The sequence below is a fragment of the Leptinotarsa decemlineata genome, unplaced genomic scaffold (genome assembly GCF_025532065.1).
Source record: "Leptinotarsa decemlineata unplaced genomic scaffold, Ldec_3_MD MMD2_tig00026374_RagTag_RagTag, whole genome shotgun sequence".
Taxonomy (NCBI): Eukaryota; Metazoa; Arthropoda; class Insecta; order Coleoptera; family Chrysomelidae; genus Leptinotarsa; species Leptinotarsa decemlineata.
This window is the reverse complement of record NW_027412710.1, coordinates 3505522-3528111: the sequence shown is the minus strand read 5'-3', so window position 1 is coordinate 3528111 and position 22590 is coordinate 3505522. Positions and strand designations below refer to the sequence as shown.

Sequence of the window (22590 nt, the reverse complement as noted above, 5' to 3'; positions counted from 1 at the left end):
ATACTTCCCTTTACTTCCCATTTAAAAAATTGGAGGTTGTACCTGTCATTCAAAGGAGATTGATGGGAGGGCTAGCATTTTTACGTTGAAGTATGTCAAATTACAATTTGAATTTGACGTAATTCGGTATTTTGTTAAAATGTGTACCGTAACCGAAATAATGAATTTATTCCATTTGGCTTTCACACACTCGAAATCTAGAACCTTACCGACATTTTCAATAACTTGGGGTGGACCGAACATTCAAAAAATTGTTCATATATACTTTTTTTCTTAAAATTGTCTCAGGAATACGTCACTTGAATATTTTAACGTATTATGTTACAACCTGTATTGCTACAACTTTGAGTGTCGGGGGTTGCTCAGAGTCCTAGGAGGGAAACAGCATGTCGTGTTGGTTATAGTGACATTACATCATCGCTGCTAGCCTAAGGGTAGAGTCCTTGACGTCGTCATTTCGCAACAATATCTCTACTCGTTTTTCCGGTATAACAAGCTTGAAAAACATAATCGATATATTTGAAAATTTCCAATATAAAACTTGTGTGAGATATTACATGGCGAATCGCCTGTATTGCCAAGGTTCATTATTAATGTTTCACAGCTGTAGCTGTTGAGCAGGTGGTGGTAGAATAAGTATACATTCATATAAAAACCATTAATTAGGGTTGAACTAGTATTTTTATGGTTCTGCTATTGTTGAGTACGGAAATTCAATCTTTTGATTAATTTTTTTAATTTGAATTTCAGAGTACTATGTTCCAAGTAAAATTGCCAAAGGTAACGGTCAGATCAAGACTTGTTCTCATTCCGACTACCCTGCGATGGGTGAAGTTTGTGAAGTAGACGTACGAGACTGGGGAGATTGTAACAGAGACCAGTTCTTCAACTACCATAAGAACTCTCCGTGTATATTCCTGAAGTTGAACAAAATTTATGGATGGACCCCCGAGTATTATGACAATGCAGACCAACTCCCTGCTGATATGCCTGAGAAACTGAAGAAACACATTAGGAGCATCAACAATACTAAGGAGGTAAACTGGTACTTGTATGATAGTCTAGTTCAAAAACATGAAAAATAGAGAAAGAGGTCCTAAAAATATGAACGATAGCTCATTCGATACGCAATCACCTCTAGAAAAATGGTTTTGAAGGATTTTGGTGCAGGTTGAAAATTGCAATTGTTATTAACGAAATGAGATTTAAATAAATGTTATTTAGTTTTTCGTTGATAACTCAAAAAATATTAATATTTGAGCAAATTTGAAAAAAGCCCGTTAAAGAGGAGGAAATTTTCGATAAAAAAGTCCCGACTCCCGAAACTCTATCTCCATTATTTATAATTTTAATTTGACGTTGAAAATGGGGTTCCGCGCGGCTGTTACGGCATGCGCGCTGCCGCTAAAGAGAGTTTATCAAATGAAATAATTTTTTTGTAATTTTAAAAATTCAAAAAAATCCAGTATCTTCTTAACACTTGAATGAATCGAGCACCGCAGAAAAAAAGATTTATCACCATTTTTCAAAAAGTTATTCAATTGTTAACCAACAAATTTTTTCCGAATCTCCGTTTGCATAAATAATGGGATAAAAGGTATCAATAATTGGTCTATAAATTTTAAACTTCGTGGAGCCCTTTTGATATATATATATATATATATATACTTCATACGATCCTGCGATAAAAGTTCATAAAAATTTATTAATTCGTTAATTATGATTTTTCATAACTATTGCAAAATGAAATATCTAAAAATTGTTGATAAAATTTTTTTCAATTGATATTTCAATGTTTTCACATTAAACAATGGCAGTTATCAACATAGCATATGAATTTTTTACGTAATTTGTTCATTAAATTGTTTTGAACAAATAGAGAAATTCAGTATTTTTGTTTTTTTTTATATTTTGTTGTCTAGAGATAATTATGATTTTTTTTAAAATTCTTTCAAAATTCAATTTTTAATTGTTTAAAATCGATTCTTTTATGTTTCGATTGTTTGAATAATTAGTTAAGAAATGAGTTTGCTTTTAAAAATCATAATTTACACTTCTAAATAGTTTGGCAAAAAAAAAATTTTATTGTTCATTAGTGTAACAATTTGTTATAAACAAATATTGACCAACGTTATATTTTTTTTCTGAAGCAGAAAAAAAAATTAAAACAGCTAGGTAAAGAAATGCTATAAAAAATTTTCTTATTTATTATAATAAACATTTTTCATGGCACTTTTTTATATATAGCTGTTTTTATAATTTTCTTTGCTTCAGAAAAAAATATAACGTTGGTCAATATTTGTTCATAACAAATTGTTAAACTAATAAACAATTGGATAGTAAATAATTTTTTTCTGACAAACTATTTAAAAGTGCAAATTATGATTTTTAAAAGCAAACTTATATTTTTACTAATTATTTAAATAATCGAAACATGAAAGAATCTATTTCAAACAATTAAAAATTGAAATAAGAAAAAATTTAAAAAAAAATAATTATCTCTAGACAACAAAATATCAAAAAAAAAAATTTTCAAAAATATCGAATTCCTCTATTTGTTCAAAACAATTAAATAAACAAATTACGTGAAAAATTTATATCCCATATTAATAACTGCCATTGTTTAATGTGAAAAAATTATCAACAATTCTTAGACATTTTATTTTGCAATAGTTATAAAATATCATAATCAACAAATTAATAAATTTTTATGAACTTTTATCGCAGGATCGTATGTAGTATATACAGTGTCACCGATAAAGTCCGCATTAAATGGGAAACTTTTTTATTTATCGTTTTATGTGAAATTTGATTTTGGCAGTAGATTTTGCTTAAGAAATGATGTCAAATGGCGTCTTCAAAATAGGTCACGTGATTTCCTTAACCTGTCAAAATTGACATTTAAAAAAAGAAACATCGAAAAATGACATTATTCTTCAAAATATCCAAAAATATCAAAGGATAAAAACATTTTCTTTTGTAATTTTATACCCACACACCAAGTTTCAAACCCATAATAAGTATTTTATATTTTCACTATTTTTCCGCACTCCTGCTTTTCCTACTTATCAAAATTTAAGCACACCTGTACTAAATCATTTATTTTAACTAAACTCGTCACCGAATTTCTTTTTTTGTAATATAATAATATTTTAAGAGCCTCTTTGATGTTAAAAACAAATTTTGAAAAATAAAAGTTGTCAAACTTGATGCAAAGTTCATCTAGTTTCAGCGGGGCTTTCAAAACTATACAGTACTTGAGTTTTTTAATGAGCAAATGGCCTCACAATATGAATTAGAACAAACTAGATGAACTTTGCATCAAGTTTGACAACTTTTATTTTTCAAAATTTGTTTTTAACATCAAAGAGGCTCTTAAAATATTATTATATTACAAAAAAAGAAATTCGGTGACGAGTTTAGTTAAAATAAATGATTTAGTACAGGTGTGCTTAAATTCTGATAAGTAGAAAAAGCAGGAATGCGGAAAAATAGTGAAAATATAAAATATTTATTATGGGTTTGAAACTTGGTGTGTGGGTATAAAATTACAAAAGAAAATGTTTTTATCATTTGATATTTTTGGATATTTTGAAGAATAATGTCATTTTTTGATGTTTCTTTTTTTAAATGTCAATTTTGACAGGTTAAGGAAATCACGTGACCTATTTTGTAGACGCCATTTGACATCATTCATCAAGCAAAATCTACTGCCAAAATCAAATTTCACATAAAACGATAAATAAAAAAGTTGCCCATTTGATGCGGACTTTATCGGTGACACTGTATATATATATATATATATATATATATATATATATATATATATATATATATATATTTATATATATATATATATATATATATATAGATATATATATGTATAAATATATGTATATATTGGCCAATTGTTTGTAACGGCTAGTTTAGCGTTACAACAAAATGAGCATGACTATTCAGGAACACCCTGTACTAGCCATTGAACAAAATGAATTTGTGGTTGTCTACTGACAGTTGAAGATTGTAGGAAGTTCGGCAAGCAAAACATTCTACGCACTCCACAAAAAGTGTTAAATGCCAGGGGATTAAAAAACAACAAACAAAACGAGTTCTCGAAGTTTGAACGATAGAATAAGTCGAAAAAGTAGCGAACGGTTCACGAAGAATTTGAAGTGATTTCTTTTCATCCAAGTTTTGGGATTTTTCTTTGCTGAATCTTATGTTACACTAGTTTTCATGTTTTCTTGTGTAGATACGTTATAAACGTATTCGTGACATTTGGTTGAAAACTAGTACCTTGAGAGGGATTTACATTCGCTGCTTGTTCCTACAAAATCGCAGCACTTTCCAACAAAATCGAGAAGCTGCCGAATTTCATATATGATCGTAGACCCTCATCAAAAGAGGGTCTTACTCAAGGGTCTCACTCTAGGATCGTACTCTTACTCTTAGTATTGAGTCAGTCTCAGACAGTTGAATCCGTGACACAATTCTGATGTACCTCGATGAATTTGAATGAAATACCTTTTGTGCAGTTGGATTGGAGAGTGCAGTAATGCTGTTCACCCGCCGGTTACCAAGTTACATCTGAACCTGAATCCTGAATTATGTGACAGATAAGATGCATGATATTTGTTTGTGACTGTAGAGAAAACATATGTATTTGTGATACTTACATTTATATCTATTATATAATTCTCCATATTCAACTATACGACATCTTACCACTCATTACGAATTAGCCTTAAAGTGTAAGCTTCACGTGCGCACGTTCAGTATATATATATATATATATATATATATATATATATATATATATATATATATATATATATATATATATATATATATGTGTGTGTATATATATGTGTGTATATATATATATGTGTATATATATGTGTATATATATATATGTGTATATATATATATATATATATATTTTTTTTTTTTATAGCTACATCACTAACCCTATTTTGACTGATAGGAATTTCATATGTGGTAAACTCAGAAGTAATCTCGAGTATGATACAATGCTGTAATCAGTATTTACTCGATACTATTAGAAATTAAACTTCTTCACTCAACTCACTCATAAATTAGAACCTTGAAGAATTTCAGTGTACTTATCAATAATATTAATATACCTATTTTTTTGTCATCCAAACATATATCCTTTTTTTAATTTTTTTTTCTTAATAAATAAGTGGTTCAAGGTGAAGCTTGCTATCTGTCTCTCCCGACAAATCATCATAGTCTTTCCAAACCAAATAAGCATAATTGTACTTATATCCAAGTTTTCAAAGTATAGTACAGGACGAAATCCAAAAGAACTGAAGGTTCCCCAGTTTGAACCTGCGAAAATAAACTGGTGGCGCCCCCTAGCATTTTCTTATATTTTATTATTTTTTTTTTAAACCCAGCCTACTCTCCGACTGCGCGCCGTGCATTTTTGGTTTTGCAGCGCGTTAACGCATTTCGTCCTGGGAAAGCTGTTGAAAATTGAGCCGTTTCATGTTTATACCTTTTATCCCATTATTTATGCCAACGGAGATTGTGGAAAAATTTGTTGGTCAACAATTGAATAATTTTTTGAAAAATGGTGATAAAACTTTTTTTTGTACGGGACTCGATTCATTCAAATGAATCTAGCATTTGTGGGTCTGTATACTTTGTGGGTTAGTCTAGCACCACGATGTGGTGCTAGACTAAGGACTAAGGACTAAGGAAATGGCTCCGGTTCTGAATTTTTAAATGGAACACCCTGTATATTGTAACATTTTTGGATTTCTGAGACAATTCTGGATCAGAAACTGACATTTCCGGAAGTTTTTCAGCCTACTTGATTTTTTCAGAGTCACTTTTAAAATTGCATCTAGGTGGCCATGATCGGACGTAAACTAATCTATGGACCTCAGGTGATATCAGAAAATTGCAATAGCGGAGTTTTAGTGACTAGTGTGTTGAATATGAATGAGACAAGTTTACAAAATAACATTTTCGTGTCTAACTATTATTTTTCAAATGGCGACCATTTTTTGACAAGCAATTTCCGAAAAAAGGATTTTTGACGAATCTAACGTTACTAATTTATTTGCGATTGGATCAACAAATTTCACAAATTTAACTAATAATTTCAGCGATGCACTTAGATTTTTGCAATATCCTAAGTTCTTGAAAATTCCACTATAGTAAATTTTCAAAGTGCATCCCTCCTTGTTCAAGGCACATTTCAGCTCGTTCAATTGTTACACGTTTTGTAACATTTGAGGCGATATACTTCTAAATGCCTGTTGAATCCTTTCTTCTAAGATTTCGAGAGTGGCTGGGGCTGTTGCATAGTAGACCCTTTCTTTTACATATCCCCAAATGAAGAAATCTAACACAGTCAGATCCGGTGAGCGGGCAGGCCACCGTACTGGACCGCTGGTTGCAATAACTCTATTATTAAAATGCTCTATTAAAAAATCAAGTACGTCTCTGCTATTATGGGGTGGTGCTCCATCTTGCTGGAAGTAAATTTGCCGTAAAACTTCTAAAGGCATATCATTAAGATGATCCTCGATTTCATTTTGGAGAAAACCCAAGTATCTAACCCCTGTTAACTGACCTTGAAACAATATTGGACCAATTATTCTGTTTCCAACGATACCAGCCCAGACATTGACGCCAAACCTTTCTTGAAAATTGCCCTCTCTCATTGCATGTTGATTTTGTTGGGCCCAGTACCGACAATTCTGCTTATTAAACATGCCATTATTTGTAAACCGTGATTCGTCGGAAAATAGAATGAAGTTGATAAAATTTGGGTTAACTCTATGATTTTGAAGCAACCAATCACAAAATACTACTCTTCTATTGCCGTCGTCAGCATACAAATGTTGATGTAACTGATATTTAAATGCTCGATATCCGTGCTTTTTCAGTATTTTTCTTGCTGATTCGTGACTTATCTGCATTTCTCTACTAATTTCTCTTAAAGAAACCGTTTTGTCAACTTCTACCATAGCAAGAACGTTAATCTCAGTCTCCTCATTTATGACAAACCTCTGTTCTGCGTCTCGATTTCCCTCTTGCCTAAAACGACTCTCAACATAAGGAAAATACTGATGAGATGGGTGTTGGCGATTGGGATATCTCTGAGCATACAACTCATCAGCTTTCCTTGAATTTCTGTGGCATTCTCCAAACAATAACAACATATCCACTTTTTCACTTTGAGTATACATTATTTCGACGAAAAATTAAACTAAAATTAACGAAAATCAAGAGAAACTTCTACTTTCTGCTCATAAAGCTTATATCACTGTCATAACCTAGGTGAGCGTTTTGTTCTCCAAAGTGGACTTGATGGAAATAACCGCAAAATATTATGCATCATTCCTATCCATGGCACCCTTGACAAAAGTAAATGAATTTGTATCGAGTATTTTCCTCAGTAATATTTAATTTATGTTCTTATTTGTAATCCAATCGCAAATAAATTAGTATCGTTAGATATGTCAAAAAATCCTTTTTTCGGAAAGTGCTTGTCAAAAAATGGTCGCTATTTGAAAATTAATAGTTAGACACGAAAATGTTATTTTGTAAACTTGTCTCATTCATATTCAACACACTAGTCACTAAAACTCCGCTATTGCAATTTTCTGATATCACCTGAGGTCCATAGATTAGTTTACGTCCGATCATGGCCACCTAAATGCAATTTTAAAAGTGACTCTGAAAAAATCAAGTAGGCTGAAAAACTTCCGGAAATGTCAGTTTCTGATCCAGAATTGTCTCAGAAATCCAAAAATGTTACAATATACAGGGTGTTCCATTTAAAAATTCAGAACCGGAGCCATTTCCGCTGAAACCGGAAGTGACCGGAAAGTGAAAAATATGTGAAAACTCTCCTCTCCACATACCATTTATCTGTACCAAATCTCGTTTTGATACACCTAATAGTCTAGAAGTTATGACTTGTCTAATAGATTCGTTGACACCCGGTATGCAGTGTCGCCATTAAAGTGCGCACCATATGGGATACTTTTTTTCGAAAAGTTTCAATGAAGTTTAACTTCGGCACTTGTTTGTGCTTTAAATTTAACTTAAAATGATGCGGCCAACTGTGACCCACTGACGTTCAGTGTGTCAAATTCAACTTTTTTTTTTTTTTAATTGAAAAAGTGCATTTCTAGATCGAATTTAACAAAAAGTTACTTGAAAAAGTTGTGTCTACGGCAATTTTATATCCATATGCAAAATTTTATGCAACTAGGATGAAGTTAACGTTTCGCTTATTTTTGACAGATATCCCCTTTATTTCAAAAAACAAGTTTGGTTAATTGTCATCAATTCATGTATACATAACAAACTCATCATGAAGTTCAACTTTTCTGATAAATTTTTACTCATACGGACATTTTTAGAGAGAAATTAAAAATTTGCTATACAAATTTTTACATGACTGGTGCAAAGTTTCAATCACTTGGCTATTTTCTTAAACAAACGTCAGCACCTTCAATTTTGGAAAAGCAGACACAACTCAAAAACTGCAATAAGTATTAATAAAATTACTAGAGTTGAAATTACATTGAAATTTCGATATTCAGTATTTACAGATTATTTATAAACACTAACTAGGGCGGTAAGGATGCTCACGTTGAATAAAATTCTTAAGTAGGTCTTGACAAACAAAATGCATGCTATGGTAGTGTCAAGTTGTTGTTTTACTTGTGAAATTTTCAACAGTTATTGTTGCAATAATGTTGTCTCTTTAGGAGAGAATAGAAATAGTTTTAATATGTGGTGAGAATACACCATACCGGCAAGTAGCTAACATTTTTAATGAACGGCATCCAGGAAAAAATGTTCAACATACTACTGTGTCAAGGATAATGTCGAAATTTAGAGAAACAGGATCCATAGCAAATCAATTTAAGGAAAAGCACACTTCAAGTAAATATGATGAGGAGGCCCAACTTAACATTTGTTTAAAAGTTATTGAACACGGGCAAACGAGCATAACCGCTATTATAAAAAATACCGATTACAAGAGATAAAGTGTTAGAAACATTTTATTAAAGAATGAATTTTGGCCTTACAAGCCATAATTTATTAACACATTAAAAGAACAAGATTTTGTTGTCCGTTTGGGGTTTTCATTCTGGTTTCAAGGAGAGATATAAGGAAATGTAAAGTTTCCGTTTAAAAGTTTATGGACAGACGAGGCAACGTTCTCTTCAAATGGAACGATAAGTTCTCAAAATTGCCGATGGTGGGCCCAGGAAAATCCCAATTTCACAGTTGAATGTGGCTATCAGTATTCCTTTAAAACTAATGTAGGTATGGTGTGGGATACTTAACGACCAAATAATTGGGCCATTTTCCTTTAGGAAAAATTTATCATCCGTCGGTTATCTCAACCTTTAAAATAATGAGGTTAGTGAAGTTTTAGATAATATGCCTTTAAATATTAAATACAACCTATGGTATCAGCTTGATGGCGTACCAATACATCACACGGTTGCTGTAATACAGTCCCTCCAACAAATGTTCAAAGGCGAAGTTATTGGACGTAACTGGGAACATTATTGACCACCTAGATCACCCGACTTGACGCCTTTAGACTTTTTCTTTTGGGATTACCTGGAACAAAAAGTGTACCGAAGTAGACCATTTACTGACATACAACATCTGGAAAATACCATTCGCGAGTACTGTGCGAATATAAATCCCCGATTTATTAAAAATGCAGTTACAGATGTCAGTAGAAGGACCATAATTTGTATTGAACGTGGAGGACGACATACTGAAATGTAGGCTATAAGTGTTTGACAACCTCATTTAGATCAATAAGTAATTTTTTGTACCCATTTGTATTTTCTATAATATTATTGTTGTTAAAAATTTATAATAATAATAATAATAATAGTTCTATCGAAATTTTTATTTTCTCTCTAGAAATGTCCGTATAAGTATCAGAAATGTATCAGAAATGTTGAACTCCATGATGAGTTTGTTATGTATACATGAATTGATGACAATTAACCGAACTTGTAACTTGCAAAATGTTAACTTCATCCTAGTTGCATAAAATTTGGCATATGGATATAAAATTGCCGTAGACATAACTTTTTCAAGTAACTTTCTGTTAAATTCGATCTAGAAATGTCCTTTTTCAATTTTTTTCAAAAAAAAAGTTGAATTTGACAAACACTGAACGTCAGTGGGTCGCAGTTGGCCGCATCATTTTAAGTCAAGTTTAAAGCACAAACAAGTGCCGAACTTAAACTTCATTGAAACTTTTCGAAAAAAAAGTTTCCCATATGGTGCGCACTTTAATGGCGACACTGTATATATGGAAAACTAACTGTTTTGGTCGGTAATTCAAAAATGTATCGAAAATGTATTGTGTGGATTTCATTTTCTATTCAACGGTGTTTCAACATATCGTGGTAATAAGAAAATAATGTTGATATAGGTCTCTTTCCATCGAGTTATAAAAATGTATATATTTTCAAAATGATAGTTGAACATGTTGTCATTACAAAATAAGTTTTTGTCATTCGATTTTTTTTCCAGATGCAGAATGTTTGGTTATCATGTGATGGTGAAAATCCAGCTGATGTTGAATATTTGGGACCCATAAGTTACTACCCGAAAGGTATCCAAGGTTTCCCAGGATATTATTTCCCTTATATGAACTCGGAAGGATACTTAAGTCCTCTGGTAGCTGTCAAATTCGAGAGACCAGTTTGTGAGTTTCAGTTTGATATCGATTCCTAAATGTAAAAATGAAGTAAAACAATATCAGCCTTTTCATCATCAGAACTTTCTGTAAACGCCGTTTTCATTATACTACTATTAATGTCCACTTGCTCTAGCTATATAAACTTCATTCAGTAGAGAAATTATCCAATTTACATCTCATAACAACAACTTGCATTCTAAAAAAGACAATAACATCCCCCCCTACGGAGACATTACTTATGATATCATCGAGAAGCTAGAACCTTGAATAATAATGAAAAGAGATTGCAGAGGCGGCCGGAGACCCCAAAATGAGAATCGCTTCCTACTCGTATTTGTCACACCAATAGGTGGTACCACTTATGTCTCTCTTGCGTTTGCAGTTATCTTTATCAAATACTTTTTTTGGTTATTCACATTCTGTCTTCAATCGAGGACCGCCTGCCCGGTACTGACGATGCCCAATAAGCTGAAACAGTTGTCTACCGTTGGCTCTTACATTGAAATCAATATGTGAGTAGTCATAATAGTACTTATCTATTTATACTGGTCACTGGTCACTTCGTTGTTTGGGACCAATATTTATATTGTTGGACACAACTAACAACAAAATCTCCACTCTGTTAAGAACACCCAAGGACACGATACGCAGAGAAACACAGGGCATATACGAAATACCATGTTCTAACTGTCACAGAACTTACATCGGCCAGACCAATAGAAGAATTTCCAACAGAGCCTACGAACATGAACTAGCTGTTCGCAAATCAGACCAAGCATCATCTCTTTCCAAACACCACCAGGAAATAGACCACACAATGAGTTTCTAAAACACCAAGACCATTGCTACGGATAAAAATCTTCAGGCCAGGATAATTCGTGAAGCAACCGAAATTGAAAAATGCCCCAATTGCCTTAACAAGCAAGATGATTCGCAGAGCATGAAGGTCATTGTTGTCACGCAAGATACCTGAGAATAACTCAGGTACCTACCCGGTCCAGCAGACAAGACACCTGCCACAATATATATACCTGTTCAACAATATAAATATTGTCCCCGAAACAGCGATGTGAAATGTGTGAACTTGGAGCTGAACAAAGCAAGCATAGAGCAGTGATTTCTTTTGATACTTCAATCTGATTCATACTCGTCAAAGTTAATTTCAATAATCATGTCTTCTGCGATTTCTTCTTCGTTTTCTTCCTCATCCTCTTCTTACCGGATGTTCATTAATTGTTCAAATAATGATGTATCAGTTGTCTTTTCATCAGCATCACATGAATCATCCTCTGTTGTACTCAACTCAACATTTGAACAAGAGTGACCTTGGCAATTGGTACGCGCAGGTGAACACTGTAACCCTACTTTTCTACAGCTGCATTTGACACCACAACCTTTCTTGCAATTGCAAAAAATTATGTTAAGGAGTTTCTCAGGAGCAGGGGGGAACAGAGTTTTGATTGGTTCCAGAGTATTATTTATTAATTTCCAACCCCAGTCTTCAGGGTTAAGTTGATTTCCTTGCCATGTCTGAACTTGATAATATACCCGATACAAGACAAGATGGTTGTACTTGCTTCTTGTTTCGGGTATTTTCGACAAAGTTACTTATCAATGTACTTATCAATGCAATCTACTTTTTTTGGAGCTCTGAATATAATATACAGGGTGTAACTGAATAAGTGTAAAACATTTAAGGAGGTGATTCCTCATCGAAAAAAGATAGGTTCTTTCATATAAATAAACTTTATTGGAGCATCCCTTGTTAAGATACAGCCCCTTAAAGGGGGTACATAAAATTTGTATAACAATTTTTTTCACAAGCACTGAAAGTTACAATATTGAAATTGACCTGACGTTTTGTACTACCAAAAAGACACTTAGCCAGTAATTTATTTGGTTTACCTTGTAAGGGGTGGAAAACGCAACCCCTAAAATTAATTTCCAATGTAACTTTTTGTCTTATCATTTGTTTACCATTTAAAAATGTATTTCCGATAGCCTGTTTCATTCTAAACAAAAAATGTGTCTTGGGTTTTTTGCCCAAAATAAACCAGTTCGCAGCAAAAAATTATTTTACGAACAACTACAGAGATATATCGTCATAAATGCGAACTGGATTTATTGTTATTTTGTAGTTAGTACCTGCATTAAACGATTAACAAAACTAATTTATTATTGAAAAAACACAGAACATGTAGAAATCATAGGAAATGTTCAATATGTCTACCTTCAGACATTACGCATGCATCTAGACGTCGGCGCATTGAGTCACGTATTCGCTCAAATATTCCTGTAGTCTCTCTGATTACCCTGCACGCATCGATGATGCGGTTTCTTAAGTCCTCTATATCGCGAACAGGAGTACGATAAACCAAATGCTGTAAATGGCCCCAAATAGAGAAATCGAGAGGATTGAGATCCGGGGATCGAGTGGGCCAGTTCTTTGGTCCTCCTCGACCTATCCACTGATTTGCATATGCTTCATTTAAATGTTGACGTGCTACTTGACTAAAATGGGCGAGAGCCCCATCATGCATGAAAAACATATCCCTTCTGACGCCCAAAGGAACTTCCTCCGGCAGTACTGGATGTACTTCTCTTAAAAATTGAACGTATGCCTCACCATTTAATCGAGGAGGTAGAAAATGAGACCCAATTGAATCATCCCCAATAACTCCGAGCCACACGTTAAGAGAAAACTGTTCTTGATGGTTAGTTTCGACAATATCGTGAGGGTTTGCATCAGCCCATATGTAGTAATTATGAAAATCAATAAGCTTGTCCCGAGAAAAACTACATTCGTCTGTGAATTCTATCGTCTTCAGAAAGTCACAATTTCTTCTAATCATTTCTAACATCCAATTGCAAAATTCAAGACGGTTCGGAAAGTCTCGCGGTAACAGTGCCTGTACTCGTTGCAAATGGTGAAGGTATAAAAGTTGTTCCTTCAAAATTCGAAATACCGTCATATGATCAACATTCAGCTGGAAAGCAATCTGTTTAGTACTGGTAGTAGGTTGTTCTTCAATCAAATTAGGTACTGCTTCCTCAAGCTGTGGTGTTCGTACTTCTCGATGGCGACCACAATCCTGCGTTCTTTTGTCGAATGAACCATATTCTCGTAATCGTTGATGAAGTCGAGCAAATATTCTATGTGAAGGATGCTGCCGTCGAGGATACATTTTAGCAGATCTTTTAGAAGCTTCTAACCCATTCTCCTGCGACAGACCGTGAACGTAATGCATATCAGCCATTTTCTCATTTGTGTATGCCATTTTAATGACAAGTGAATCATTAAAGTGACAAATTAAGAACAGAACAACACACAATTAGTATCAATTCAATTTCGGAAATTCACAAACTGACAGCGTCATACCAATTCAATTGTCACTATCGCTAATAGCGACCTACTAGATATACATATTAGTTTCGTATTTTCACATTCATGACGATGTATCTCTGTAGTTGTTCGTGAAATAATTTTTTGCTGCGAACTTGTTTATTTTGGGCAAAAACCCAAGAGACATTTTTGTTTAGAATGAAACAGGCTATCGAAAATACAGTTTAGAATGGTAACCAAATAATAAGGCAAAATGTTACATTGGAAATAAATTTTAGAGGTTGCGTTTTCCACCCCTTACAATCATGAGGTAAACCAAATAAATTTCTGGCTAAGTGCCTTTTTGGTAGTACAAAACGTCAGGTCAATTTAAATATTGTAACTTTTTTAGTGCTTGTGAAAAAAATTGTTATACAAATTTTATGTACCCCCTTTAAGGGGCTGTATCTTAACAAGGGATGCTCCAATGGAATTTCTTTATATGAAAGATCCTATCTTTTTTTCGACGAGGAATCACCTCCTCAAATGTTTCACACTCATTCAGTTACACCCTGTATAGTATATACATAAAAGAGACACAGTTACCGAATGTGTATACACGTGGCTAATGTGTCCATATATATTCTATGTGTCCATAGAACGTGACTTTTACAATCGCGATATCTCAGGAACGGTGATACTTACAGAAAAATCATAAGGACCATGTTTGTAGAGAATTTTGATATCTACAACTTTGGTCTGAGTTTTTTTTTTTGATAAAACTCACGGTTTTCGAGAAAGACTCAAAAAATCTGAAATTTTCACCTTTGACCCCGGACAACTTTTGAAGCGCTCATGGGACAGATTCAGACTTTCAAATTTCCATTTTCCATGGTAAAATGAAGATATTTACCAAAATTTAGCTCTGTCGCAATTTTCGTTAATTTAATATTGTATAATGACCGGACTATAAACGAACTGTTTCTAAAATGAATCGAGCATACAGTGATAATATTTTGTTTGCTACAAACAAAGGCCTACAAGGATCTCGCCGCCTGGCTCTACAGAGTAAACTAAATGACCTTTTCTGCAGAATAAAAATCGACTCGAGACGAGGTTTCATTACTTACCTCCCCCAGAAAGGGATCCCATATCTTAGATGTGATTCTACTAATGAATAATATATAGTTTTAGCTGTGGTTAGTTCTAGTTCGTTAGAAGTTATTTTCATAGCATAACATCCAGATGAATGTTTTTTGTTAAGTGATAGTATGTAGTCCTCAAACTTCAACTTATTATCAATTTTCTTATTAGTCAATGGTTGAAGACTGGCAGTAAACAAATCTAAAGAAATGAACTTTAAACGTACAAGCCAGCCTCGAATATACCTACACAGTAGGTTGAACTGCTATCAGAAAACAACTACTCCACTGGCTAATACCACGAAGGGCGTTGAATTATTATATCCGACAGGCGTCAGTGCAGGAATCTTCATAGAAAATTTGCTGTATATGCAATTGGCAATACAACTGAAATAGTCGACCTTCAGTTTTGGAACGGGCAAACTTGCAGACCGGTTTCGGGCTCATTAGCCCGATATATACTCAGGTTAATATACTCACAGATCAAACAATCAGAAATCAAGAAATTTTTAACTTTAACATGTTTTTGTAAAAGAAAAGAGTCAATTGCGGAATTTAAAAAAAGGGGGGGTAGTGGCATTCAGGTTATCTAATTTCCTTTTTAATGCCAAAGACAAAGTGGACAAGATGGAAAAATCTAGAGTTTATAAGCTTGAGTTTTCCTATTCAAGACGCATTCGTTCAATACGTGGAAACAGTGGTGTCAGATAAATATTTGAGAATATTCGAACAGATTTTTTGAAACCATAAACAAACATTTTTTTTATGATTTTATTGAAAAATGAAAGAGTATTCAAAATTTCATACAAAAACGATGAGGGATGGTACATTGTTGTGAATCACCAATAAATTTCAATGAAAGGAAACACTGTCTTTTTCTAATTATCATTTTGAATTTTCAGCTGGAATTGTGATTAACGTGGAATGCAGAGCATGGGCAAAGAATATCCATTATTCAAGAGTGGAAAGAACGGGTTCAGTACATTTTGAATTACTGATTGACTAGTTTTCCAGAAGGCATATGAGAAGATCATTCTCAATCATAAACCAGACAACAGTGAGGGACCAAGCGGAGTTTCATATGAATTGATATTTTCTAGGCGTTTATATCCAACATTTTTGCATACCTTCATAAATTGCTTTCATAAATAAGCTGATATGCTTGTACATAAATATTCAAGTATTCAAAAAACTGCCGATAGAATCATAAGTAGGATATAAATACAAAAATACATATTTTCTGATATCCCTCTACAATAAAAGATCTTAGTCACATGTGTTTTCCATATAAATATACCTCGAGCATGTTTTTTGCTTTCGTCATAATAAATGATAATAAAAAATTAGACTGTTGATTCGACTATTTTAGACATTTTTGGGAAAGAAAGTTTTTGGCTTTCTACTACTCCATCTTGATACAAAAAAAAGGATGAGGGAATCTTCCAAAGAAAGGAAGGAAGTAATCAATTTGAAAATAAGTAACTATACATGGATGTGTAGATCATGCAAAGAAGTAACTTTCAGACACAAACTGAAAGAAAGTCCTCCTGAAACAGCTACTTTCATATAAACAATGAATTACACAAAAGAAAAAATTCTTTCGAATGAATGAATGAACTTTGTGTATTTTCTATAATGTTATCCAATTTAGTACTGAAGAGCCTTGTGGCAAGTGTCTTAAGGCGAAACATCGGTGTATACCAGTGAGGATGACTGTGTTCTATGTAAGTGCAATTTGTTACTATTCATTTAAAGTAGAACTCACGTGGATGATATCTGATTTTTATTCCACAACGAATGTTTGAAATACAAACTGAGTAGAGAAAAGTATCTTCTGTATAATTCAGTGTTCATATAGAAGTATTTGTTGTGAAAGAATTTTTACTTTCATGTAATTCAATGTTCATATGAAAGTAGCTGTTTCAGGAGGACTTTCTTTCAGTTTGTGTCTGTAAGTTACTTCTTTGCAAGATCTACACATCCATGTATAGAGTTATTTATTTTAAAATTGATTACTTCCTTTCTTCCCTTGGAAGATTCCCTCATCCTTGTTTTTTGTATCAAGATGGAGTAGTAGAAAGCCAAAAACTTTCTTTCCCAAAAATCAATCACTCCTGAAAATATAACCCCTTCAATTCAAATTTCAGACATTATATGAATATTCATCGAATGTTTTGTTCTAAATTGAAGGAAGAGCTTGAGGGGTACCAAAACCAGCCGATTTATAGTGTGAGTGCACCAGTAATTGACCGGTCAAGAGCTTTCTCTCATAAAATAGGTTATAGTTATCAAAACGTCAACATTTCATAGAAATTAAAAATACATACAAGAAGGACCAAGTTTCAGGCTTGTAAATATGATATACTTCATTTTAGAAAACGTGAGATTTTGAAATGAAATGAAATGAAACACGTTGTTATATTGAATTATTTTCATGGAGAAAGACATATTTGGTTTGAACAAACACTCAAATAGAATTTTTGACATAAAATTTAAAAAATGTTCAAATGACATCTTTGAGAAATTTATATTTGATTCGATTTCCGGTTGTAACAACACTTGGGTATTCTTATCTCTTCACAAGTTGCTTGGCATTTATATCGTTTTCAATGATTTTGAAAACATTCTTGCTTTCTTCTATCGGTGTGAAAGCATGTACTTAAACTTCACCTATGACATAAATATTTCGAACAGAGCATACATACTTATGGTAGGTTTTCTTTCCTGGAAAAGCAACTAGATAAAAGTCACCTACTGCAATATCTTTCTTCACTTTCTTCATTAAAGAGGCTAGTGGTTCATCTTCACCGTCACTGCTGAAATGTTCTGTGATATCATCTAGACTTAATCAACTCTTCTGCCATTCCTTAAATTCACTTTCCGAGCTATCTATTGCTTTATTGACTTTTTTTATATTCTTTATTTCCTTTCTTTTGAGAGGATTCTCCTTCTCGGGTTTCTTCAATTTCTCCTCTTGTTTCTTTTGTCTCAAAAGAGTCGTCTCTTGTTTTTCTCTCTCTTTTTTCATTTTGGTATTTTCTTTCTCTTCATGGTACTGCAACCACTTCAATGAAGTTGTTGCATAAGGAAGTCTTTCTTTTCTTGTGGATTCTTTCTTCTCAGGCCAAAAAATATGATCAACTTTTCTTTTTGTGACTGTGGTAGCGGTACTGGAGTAACAGGTTTCTTTATAAGTATATCACTTAAAATGATTACTTGTTTTTCTTTGTCTGGTGCATTTTCAATCGAAACTTCACATAGATTTGGTTCACATCTGTTCTATCGATCTAAAATATTTTCAGCATTGCGGCGTTGCCACTTCCATCAAAAAGTCCTAGCAACTTTATTTTTTTAAATGGAACACCCCGTATATTGATACATTTTTGGAATCGCTATGGTATTTTAATACTTTTTTGTTAATAATGTCCTATACCTATCTCTATCTGTTTTCGAGATAAAAAATAAATTTTGCTAAATATGGTCCAAAACATAGCCTTAATTCAAATTTAGTACATCAGTACTCTCAATTCGTGAAAAGTTGATATTTTGATGATAGTTTGGACAAACTCGAAATATTCAAATAACACCAAGAAATCGACTCCATATCATACAGGGCGTGCTAAAATTACTATTATTTCCATTGTGCATAAAAGTAGTCAAAAATTCATTTTTTCAAATGAAACCCCCTGTATATTACTCGGTAAATTGAAAGATGGTGGAAAAAGCTTCGAAATTATATATCATGTCCCTATACCTAAATCATCAAGTTTTCTCAATAAAGTCGCTTCTTCTAGAAACATTATTTTTTTTTTTAGAATTTGGATTCATGTAGCAGTGGAATTATCAAGCTTATAGCAGTTCGGTTACTTTTATAAGTAATGTACAAAGAGTTATAGACGGTGTTTCGAATCATCTTCCAAAATGAATGCAAATATCGATTATTCAAACGAAGTTCTTATGAAATTATTTATTATACACATGAACAAAGTGATCAAATCATTGTCAGAACGTGTAAAAAATTCAACCAAATGTACCCCGAATTAACACCAATGAACGAGAGGAAGTTTGTAAGGTTACCAAATAATTTCCTTAACTATGATTTTGTGGGCTGAAACATGTGACAGTACAAACAATAACAGAATAGGATGATTCAAAATAACAGAATTGTAAAGAAAATATCACATTTTCACAATAAATGCTGAAAATGTTGTCCATTACATTCTAAACACTTTTAAAATGTTTTTTTGTAAGCGACTTGTGGTTGCTTTTTCAATTTCCTGGGGATCCCGATCTTCAATACTCCGCACTATTCGCCGTCGCAATTCTTCTTTGGTAGGCACTGGAGTACTATATACCCTTTCTTTTAAAACACCCTATAAAAAAGTCAAGAGGCGTGAGATCGGATGATCTCGGTGGCCAATCCCACGGCCCTAAACGCCTAAACCAACGATCGTCGAAGAGTTTGTCAAGTTTCCTGGAAACTTCCTGGGTGGAATGAGCTGGCGCTCCGTCCAGTTGAAACCACAAATTCCTATCTTCATCTAAAGGCAAATTTTCAAGAAAATCGGTTACAGTCGTCCTTAATATTTGGAGATATCTCTCTGCATTCAGTGTGTCTTTATAAATAAAAAAGTTTATTTTATTGTACTTTAGAATACAGAAAACATTCAGGTAAAATTTTTCTTGAAAAACCATTTCTTTTGTAACATGACGATTGTGATCAGCCCAAAAATGTTTATTCCTTCTATTGAAAATACCATCCCTCGTAAATTTTGATTCGTCGCTCCAAATTATTTTTGACAAAAATTCCCGATCTTCCTGTGTATGAATCAAAGAGGATTCACAAAAATGCATTCTACGTTCGAAGTCTTCTGCTTTTAGAGCTTGAACTTTGGTAAATTTATACGGATGCATTCCGTGATTTTTCAAAATTCGTTGTACTGAAGCATGTGATACACCTAAATCTTTTTCTGCACTGCGAATGGAAGCTTCTGGATGTGCATAAAAATATGCCAAAACGTTAACAGTATTGTCCTCATTGGAAGTAACAGGTTTTGGTAATGTTGAAGGCGCTTTTAACATGGAGCCATAGTTAAGGAAATTATTTTGTAATCTTACAAACTTCCTCTCGTTTATTGGTGTTAATTCAGGATATATTTGGTATTAAATCCCTTTGAAGTTACTGACGATCACGAAGTAGTATTCAGTCCAACTGTAGAAAGTCCTTCATGACTAACCAATAATCCTCCTCAAAATAACGTGAGTTGGCGTATGTAGTTGTAACATATGCCTTGTAATCCAAAGATCGTGTGTTTAAATCCCAGACCCTATAATTTTTTTTATTATCAGTAGTAACGTTATACAAAAAAATTTGTATGATACATTTGTTAAAAGTGATTTTATTTTGCTCGTGAGTGAGCGAATTACGTTATGTGGTGACATCCACAAGAAAAAGGACCAATTAAACAGCAAATGAGGAACTCGCGTTCCCTGGGACTTCAGCACGTATTCTTTCTGCTCAGTCTGGACCAAAGAATCGTCGTACCTCAACTAGCAGTTGTAGTCGACGTAGAAGCCGTTGGTCAGATAGTGTACCTTGTAGGCATCTTTGCCATCGTGGTACATGACGATGAATAGCTGTACTGCTCCTCTCTTGAGAACTGTTTTCGACGATAAAAATGTCGAATCGAACAAGTCAAATATAAGCTCCAATGCCTTGATGATTTTTGTTCAACCGTCATGGCAATACCGGGAAGTTCGCAAAGCATTACTTGCTTCCACGCTTCGACCTGCTCGATAGTTTTTGACGAAATCAGCCCTTCTGATCTGTTCTTGGAGGCGAGTACCTCCAGCGCTTCCTTGACAGTCTTTACTTCCTCAATGTGTCAGTAGTGGCAGCCTGAGGAAAGGCTGGATATCCTCAGTAGTACGGTATCTGGCACAATGTTTACTCAACTTCAGTTGCTCCCCAAAGATGTCGTGATACATATCCTTTATTTATCTATCCTGAATAATGAATTTACTGAAGGTATATTATAAGCGATGGCAAAGGCATCAAATTCAATTCCACTGAGTTGCAGGCTCTGAGACTGGTCGAAAATACCATCTCGGAGCTAAACAGGAACGAAAAAGTTCACTTCGTCTCATTAGACATTTCGAAGGCCTTCTACACAAATTAATCGCGTTCGACCTGCCTCGGGGCCTGATCCGGTGGATTGGGTCTTTTCTGAAAGACAGAATATTTCAGGTTAGAGTAGAGGGCTCTCTGTCTGACGACATGACTCTCCTCTCATCTTCCATGGGTCGGGAGTTCGGGATCGTCTATATGCAACGTGCATTGGGCGACCTCGAGCGCTGGTACTACGAGTGGAAGATCCCAGTGAACCCGGAAAAAACTCAGGAAATAACCATGGGAAGAACAATAGCTTCTCCGGCTATGAAAGTAAGAATCTCTGGAAGGGAGATTAACTGGCAAACGCGGGTCAAGTACCTAGGTCTTCTTATAGACCGTAGGCTCACCTGGAACCCGCACCTGTTAAGCGTGAAGGCAAAGATCCAGGGTCGGGTGGCAAGCCTGTACCCTTTTATCAATAGAAAATCCAAGCTAAGCCTAAAGAATAAAATCAAGATCTATAACACGATGTTCAAGTCTGTCATCATGTACGCTTCAGGCGTTTGGGGACAAGCGGCCCCGACTAACATCTCCATCTTGGAGACCTTACAAAATAAAATTCTACGGATGATTGTGAATGCTCCGTGTTTCGTGCGGAATGAAGCCATCCGCAGAGATTTGAAGCTGCCTTCCATTCAGCAGTCCATCCAGTCGAGGAATCGGCGAGTTTTAGATAATGCTGAAACTCACGAAAATCCGTTAGTCAGGGAAGCTATAGATTACGCTGTAGACGACCCCTCCCGATATAGAAGGCCCCGACACTCTGTCGAATGAGGCCCCTATGTCCTCCGTTAACAGATGAATAATATCTTCATCCATCCCACCCCAGCCAGGTAGGGGTACACCGCGAAGGGCGGTATGAATGTCTGAGGACTTTCATGCCACCATCAAACATCAGTCATGACCCGTTTGCCCTCCTGGCAAACATCAGTTCAAAGGGGAAGGGAGCCAGGCTTCAACCTGACTAAAATCAAGATGGATTTCGGCATCAAATTCAGAGTATGTATAAGAGACATATGTTGCTGGGAAACGAAGTTTGCCAGATAGCATTGGTAATACCCGGTGTTGACTTCTATGTAAATATTTCACAATGATTTTATTATATTCTCAATGAACAATGATCATTTTCGAGTCATTTCATATACCATGGTGCAGCCCAATCTAAGTTAGGTTAGATTAAGTCCGAAGTGAGTGGGTCTATTCGACCCTCCATCGCAACCCG

General features: G+C 34.2%; 1 protein-coding gene across 2 annotated transcripts in view; it reads left to right on the top strand.

Moving 5' to 3' along the window:
* Positions 1-16551, top strand: part of nrv2 (nervana 2) — a 55194-nt gene extending 38643 nt beyond the window's left edge. For both annotated transcript variants that reach the window (XM_023159067.2, XM_023159068.2), the window contains exons 3-5: positions 751-1037; positions 10564-10738; positions 16099-16551. In XM_023159067.2, the coding sequence (XP_023014835.1) occupies positions 751-1037; positions 10564-10738; positions 16099-16202 (566 nt within the window). In that variant the 3' untranslated portion in view covers positions 16203-16551. The remainder of the gene's footprint in view (positions 1-750; positions 1038-10563; positions 10739-16098) is intronic.
* Positions 16552-22590: the final 6039 nt, after the last annotated feature.